Source organism: Lactuca serriola, chromosome 6 (assembly GCF_051521515.1).
Source record: "Lactuca serriola cultivar US96UC23 chromosome 6, Lser_US96UC23_V15, whole genome shotgun sequence".
In the NCBI taxonomy this organism is placed as follows: Eukaryota; Viridiplantae; Streptophyta; class Magnoliopsida; order Asterales; family Asteraceae; genus Lactuca; species Lactuca serriola.
Window position 1 is genome coordinate 152,946,941 of NC_136413.1, and position 7,676 is coordinate 152,954,616.

At 31.8% G+C, this 7,676-nt stretch overlaps 1 protein-coding gene across 1 annotated transcript; it reads left to right on the plus strand.

The window, feature by feature from the left end:
* Positions 1-1,452: 1,452 nt before the first annotated feature.
* Positions 1,453-2,044, plus strand: LOC145058800 (blue copper protein 1b-like). Its single transcript, XM_079006693.1, has 2 exons — positions 1,453-1,618; positions 1,719-2,044. The coding sequence occupies exons 1-2, from the start codon at positions 1,453-1,455 to the stop codon at positions 2,042-2,044; spliced, it is 492 nt and encodes a 163-aa protein (XP_078862819.1).
* Positions 2,045-7,676: the final 5,632 nt, after the last annotated feature.

The following is a 7,676-nucleotide window of genomic DNA, read 5'->3' on the forward strand; positions in this document are numbered from 1 at the left end:
ATGTGTTTCCTAATTTTTTTTTTAATGAAAAATGTATTTTCCAAGTGAATGTTTTTCTTGAAAAAATCCAAAACCCAAAAAAACCCCCAAATCTGAGTTATGTGAACAAGTATTTATAAGATGCGTTTCCTAATCCGGGAATAAGTGCTTAGAAGACGTTATGGCTTTTGAAGGTCGATAACAATGGGTCTGATGGTGCTTTAAGTTCAAAAACAATGTATCTTATGGTGTTCAACTCTCCCCTAACTTGGGAATAATGTGTATGATGTGGTGCAGCAGTAAGGTGGATGGTGGCAAAGTTTTAGAGATAAATGGGAGAATAGAGCTTGTAGTAAGTTAGACAAAAGAGGGATATAGTTTTAAGGTTGGTGGTGGAGGTTTGTACCTTGGCTATCACATGAATCATCAGAATATATAGCAAGGCCATTGCATTGTTATAAAATAGGATGACTTCGATTATAGAGTGCATACGGAATGAGAACATAAGCAATAATGGTGACACCATTATGGGCGATGGAGCTTAGTGGCAACATGTTTAGTGGTATTAGCGACGACATGAAAATATGGTGGCAAAACATCACAATCTTTCTTTCAGCAACAACATCGGCAACACCAATACGTGTGACACAGACATTAGTTGCAACATAGATATTTGAGCCAACGCATGCATTAGGGAAGACCCCAGCATGTCCAGTTGGATGTTGCCCCTATTGGTGTTGCTGTCATTGCCCATATTTCTTGTAGTTAATTAAATGATGGAAATCGATTCACACATAAAAAATAAATGCATAGAACATAAAGAAGAAAACGTGATATTCATTAAGGAATCTACATCTTGATGCAACACTCCTAATTCAACACTTTAGGAAAAGGTTCACTGTGGAAAATATCTTCAACATTATGATAGTTGACAGAACCTTTGAAAAGTTTCGAGATAAGGGCTTAATAATAAGGACCATATTGTATGGAAATTTGAAACTCGCGATTGACAGGTTAAGAACGTTAATGATTTACCAAAAAATAATCAACTTGTTAAATAACAAAACATGGATAGAATCATTTTCAACTTTAGGACCCATCTTCCAAAAAATGAAATAATAATAATAATAATAAAAGTCCCTTCATATATAATTTCATTCTAAAAAAAATATTTTGCATGGATCCTGTGAAAGAAATACAATCAAAATATGATGACACTTGGTAAAGAAAGAAAAAAGTAGTTTTCTTAATAATTAGTGTAGCAATCGAATGGCAAAAAAAAAAAAAAAAGGACGAATTCCACAATGTCATTGCCGTCCATTGCCGGTTGCATACTTCGACTTTTACATTCATTCCCAAACACTATAAATAAGCAAAAATAAACATGCGTGCATATAGCCTATAAGCAAACTACAATCCATTTTTAGGGTGTTTTAAAAGAAATATTGATTAGAAATTTCATAATTATTTCAAATGGCTGCATCACATTCAATCATCATCTTCATCGCAACACTTGTTGTTCTTGCAACTTCAATATCCGCCAAGGAATACATTGTTGGGGACAAAAGTGGTTGGACTCTTGACTTTGATTACCAATCTTGGGCCAAGGATAAAGTTTTCATCGTTGGAGATACACTTGGTATGTTATATTAATTCCCACAATTAGCTTCTTTAATATCATTTTCAAACATTTTAGGTTTTCAAAAAAATTAAGTTTTTTATTTTATATTCTTGTGCAGTATTCAATTATGCATCTGGTGCCCACAATGTGATGAAAGTCAATGGCACCGGTTTTCAACAATGTGTTGTTTCATCTTCGAATGGAACTTTGACAAGTGGAAGAGACATCATCCCACTTCAAACCCCAGGAAGAAAATGGTACATCTGTGGTGTTGGGAAGCATTGTGAGTTAAGAAACATGAAGCTTTTCATCACTGTTCTACCACAAACAATAGCTCCCGCTCCAAGCCCAGTAACTACATCTGCATCGACCAAATTGATAGTACCAACAGTCTATGGCATTGTAGTTGCATTATTCGGTAGTGTTTTGTTGGTTTTGGTTTAAACATGTTTTGTTTGTTTTGTTTTCTTCAATTTGGTTATTTAATATTCATACATATTTATTTGTTCAATGTTGTATCGGTTTGAGACAATTTATATACGAAATGTGAATTCTTTTCTATTACTATGGGTCGATTTCGTTCATTTTTAATTTGTATTCATTCTTATTGGAGTGTGAGATTTTTAACAAAAGTAAACATCCTGAGAATGCCTTGCATTTCAGTAAATTTAATCTCTTAGATTTTTTTTAAGTAATTTGAATCTCTTAGATTTTTTAAATGGATTAATATTAATTGATGTAGGTTGATTCATTAGTGGGGCTACGAATGATATTAGTAGTACATTTGATAAATAAAACTAATATTTTAAGATTTTGGTTTTACTGATTCTTTAATTCCACTAAAATCATGAATCGAACTGAAAAAGAACAAATTTCATGTTAAACCGGTGGTTGACCTAAAAATTGTTTTCATTTGTTTCTTCTTTTTTCGGTTTTCTCATATTTTATACACCCATATTTTCATGTAAATTGTTAGGGTGTCAAACCTCACAAATAAAGGAATAATAATATCCTATAATTCACTGCTCTAATGCACTAAAACGAAGGGTCGAACCATAGAGATACATGACAACGGTTTATACCTCTTTGAATAAGGTTGTTTGCTCACAAGGGGGAGGGGTTGAGTAATTTAGGAACAATTAAATGTAAAAACATGTAGTAAATTAAATAAACTATAAACAGTAATAGCAGACGATTCCTGTTTCAGCACTCTATATTGTCATTTGACTTGATTATGCTTTGATGCAATTCATAATTACCATTTTATGTTGGTACTGAAAGATGTTAACACGCTCTAACGTCTCCCGCTTGTCATATTATCTAATCAAAACACACTCTTTGATTAAACCTAGTTCTACTAATTCAACCTAAATCCGCTCTTAGACTGTACTAAAAATCGCACTAAGTTTTATACAAGTTTCCCAACAATGATCATTTCTTCTCATATGTTCAGAAGTGTGAAAACATCCTATTTGTATGCTATAATAAGAAAGCCTATTTCTTGTTACCTCACATTAACTTCATAGAACGATTAGTTGCCCTAAAAGTTAATTAAATACACATGAACTCAAATCATATAAATGGCCAATCAAACACAAATCAAATTCAAGGATTTTGGTTAAAAAATGAACACAATCACTATAATATAATTATAAACCAAACATCATGGCATATGCTTCAAATCAAACAAACAATATGTCTTGAACAGAAACTGGAAACTAGGTTTTTTAGTCACACATGGCTAAAAGAGAATCAAAGTGATGGAATTAAAAGTGTTTAATGCTTACAAACTGAAATTCAAAGTGTTAATGACTAGAGGTCTTCAAAATTCTTCAAAAGTTGTCTAAAGAAAATACAAAAACCGTCTGTATGAAAAAATGACCATATTCCCTCTATTTTAGCTCATTTGGTAACTGCCCAGAAAAATCTCGAAGGAAACTCACGACCGCGCTTTTTGCACTCCTGAACATGATTTTTGGCACGCGACCGCGCTTTTTGCTGAAACTCCAAATGGTCTTTAATCTTCTAGCTCTCTCCCTTCAGAAAGGACAAACATGATCCATGTTGGTGCAATATGGACTGCTTTTTAGGCGTAGTCATTTGCTATGATGAAGTGAAATGACTTTTGGCTATGTCTTTGATCTTCCTTCTACAACTCGTCTGGTCCATATTCTCTCATTTATACCTAAAGCTTCGGTGCTCCATTATTTGTGCTCACCTCGACAACTCTTTTGCTCCATATACCCGCAAATGCCTACAATGCCTCGACAACCTTTTATTCATCTCTTTTGCTCTGTCACTCCACAATACGCACTGCTTCCAGCTTCTTTCTCTATCTCGACAAGAATCAGTCTTTCAAGGAAGCGTCGTCGTCGATCGGGATCGGAATCGGTTTTTTTGTCGGAATTCGATCACCTCTATCCAATATCCAATATCAGGTTCTATTGTTCTTAAATTTTGATGTTGATTGGATATGTCGCTTTTGTTACCCATGTAATGATTATTAAGAAATGAATCTCAGTGACTTTTCCAGCCTTCATTTAGCCAACCTTTTTGCTATATTATCAAATGAATCTCATTGATAGCATCCCCGAAGATCAATTTCAATTTCAAGGGTACAAAAGTTCCTTCGATCGGTTTTCATTTAACTCATTTTCTACTTTTTCGTCCTTCATGATTTGCTACCGTATGATTCAAGTTTATTATGAATTGAAATGGATTATTTTAGTGTGACTGCCAAATAACGAGGACATCTTACATAAGGATTATGCTTGAATAACTTGATTTGGGGTTAGGCATTCCTTCTCATATGGTTATATGACATTATATATGATGAATCCGATACTTAGTTGTAAAGTGCAGCAAAATCTATAACTTGTTCTAAAAAAATGTCTACTTTTTCATATTAAATTTGATGTTATTAAAATAACTCAGCTAAAATTGTTTAGTACCTAAAGGAGGTAATACGTGGTTGTTGTGATTTGTTGTTTCTTTGCTACTTCTGTATTAGACACCCCAACTGTTTGATAAAATGCTTGAAAGAAGGTTTTCATCTTTTTATAAAAATTCAATACCTCTCAGATAGGTGGAACTTCAAGTGGTGAGCAGTATTTGGGAAATTCTACTAATATAGAACTGCAACCCAGGATGCTATGCTTTGTCAACAGGTATGACCAAATAGATCATTTTACTTGACTCTCTTATTATTTTTTTTTGTTATCATTCTACATTTTTTTTAGTTGATTCGGGAATAAATTGATTGTATTTTGAGGACATTCTGATGCAAAAAGTTGTACTACAGCCCGTTTTATCAACATATATGACACGGCTACAAATGTTTTCTACACTTTTGATGGTTAAAACTGATTTCAACTGAAGATGCCCTTTATAACTAACTTTCTATCCAACTGATAGGTTTTGTAACCAACTTCCTGCACCTAATTAAATCTATGGAAAGACATAGCTACCCTTTCATTTGCTAATTCTTCACGGAGTTGGTGCTGACAGTTTGTGGGCCTTGTACGTTTATTCAATTTAGGCCCTAAAATGTAAAAGAGACAAAAAAAAAAAAAAAAAAAAAAAAAAACTTGATTTATATTCTTCCTTTTCTATATTTTGTATGTTGAAATATGTTTGTGACTTTTTCCATGAGAGGTAATGAGCAACTTACTTTCAATTGTGTAAAGTTAAAAATGTAAAAATTACAATGCAAAAAATTAATATTATATGAGAAAAATTCAATATGTTAACGCAAAATACAATGAGAAGAATTAACATTGAATAACAATATTTGTCTTGCAATGGGAAATGCAGATATTGACAAAGCAGAGATTTTGTTGAAGCTTCCTGATATTTGAAATTTCATAATCTTGGGAATGCTCACGTAATTCTCTTGAAGGGTAAATTGGTATTTTTAGGTTCTTTTTTCAAAACAAATTCAATCAATCTCATTATCTTAAACATGAATCCTAAAATTAAGCAAAACATAATCAATTCTCAGTTCTCAAAATCATAAATGACCATTTTGCCCTTATTTCTGTAGGCATTGACTTAGAGCAACGTTCCCATAGTGAGACTTATGGATCTTACTAATGTTGTTATAAATACAAAGCTTCTACGTGACTACTCAAAGATAGATGTAATATTGAGACAATTGCCCTTCATTATCAAACATTAGGCAAAGGCATGTCCTTTTTTATAATCTGAATTTGTTTTTTTTTTTAATTTATGTTTCAGGTATGTTTTGATGTGCATTATGTCAAAGAATGCGTACGTGTAACTGACGCTAGGAGAGGAGAGCAGAAATGAAGACTTCAAAATTTGTTTGGTCCGATAACAACGCATCAAAGGATACGACTTTATAAGGTTAGAGTTTATAATTTCTATAATTTTGGTTTTAGATTTTAAAGATTAATGAAATGTTTGAAATTTAAATTTTGAAATTGTTTGGAGGGAATGATAACATGTTATGAAATTATGACTCTTTAAAAAAAAATCGTTGCTAAAAATGGATCTTTTGTTTTTTAAAATAGATAGTACGAACTGTTATCTGAAATAGTCGATATGGGTTAATAAAAGACTGAAATTTCATTTTTTTAGCTGATACAACTCAACAATTCCATAACAGGTTAAAAAACATAGGAATAGAAGAACTGATGTTATTTTTTAGCTACTTTTATGTGTGCATTGGACTGTAGATGTTTATGTGTGCATTGCTATCATTGTCATAAAGGAAAGGTATGTTAATATCAATATATATTACAAATAATAGCAATCTACTTTGGTAAGTTTACATATTTAAATTGAAAGTAAGATGCTATGATGGGTTAAAAAGGAAAGTATTACAAATAATAGCAATCTACTTTGGTAAGTTTACATGTTTAAAATAAAAGTAAGATGTTATGATGGGTTAAAAAGGAAAGTAGGCTGCTATTATAGGTTAAAGTGAGAGTAAGATGCTATGATTTCATACAAGAGTTTTGAATGTTAATAAAGTTATTTATAAATTTGATTTTGCAGGTTGTGCCATTTTTGTTGAGCATCTATGGTTGTTTGTGACAATATTTGTAATGAATATTTAGTTTTTATGATTAGGGAACTGATGTTATTTTTTAGCTACTTTTATGTGTGCATTAGACTATAGATGTTTATGTGTGCATTGCTATCATTGTCATAAAGGAAAGTTATGTTAATATCAATATATATTACAAATAATAGCAATCTACTTTGGTAAGTTTACATATTTAAATTGAAAGTAAGATGCTATGATGGGTTAAAAAGGAAAGTATTACAAATAATAGCAATCTACTTTGGTAAGTTTACATGTTTAAAATGAAAGTAAGATGTTATGATGGGTTAAAAAGGAAAGTATGCTGCTATTATAGGTTAAAGTGAGAGTAAGATGCTATGATTTCATACAAGAGTTTTGAATGTTAATCAAGTTATTTATAAATTTGATTTTGCAGGTTGTGCCATTTTGTTGAGCATCTATGGTTGTTTGTGACAATATTTGTAATGAATATTTAGTTTTGATGATTAGGGAACCATGTAAAAGGATTTTCAGTTATGTAATATATCTATAAAAATCTATGTAACTATTAAAATTAAATTTATTGCATTTTTATATATTTCAACGGATATTAATTGGATTTTGTTGAATAATTTTATTGTTATGAATTTGTTTTGGAACCTACTTTTGCTATGGAACAAATGATTACGGAATTTGCTACGGAACAAATGGTTACGGTATTTGTTACGGAACAAATGGCTACGAAATCTGCTACAAAACAAATGGCTACGGAATTTATTACGGAACAAATGGCTACGGAATTTGCTACGAAACAAATGGCTACGAAATTTATTACGGAACAAATGGCTACGGAATTTGCTACAGAAAAAATGGTTACGGAATTTGCTACAAAATAAATGGCTATGGAATTTGTTACGGAACAAATGACTACGGAATTTGCTACGCACGCCATTGTTACGGAATTGTTATGGAAGTGTGTTGTAGTTTAACTGCTACGGAATAAACGTCGTAACGAAACTGCTATGGAACTATAATTTTGTAGGTAAA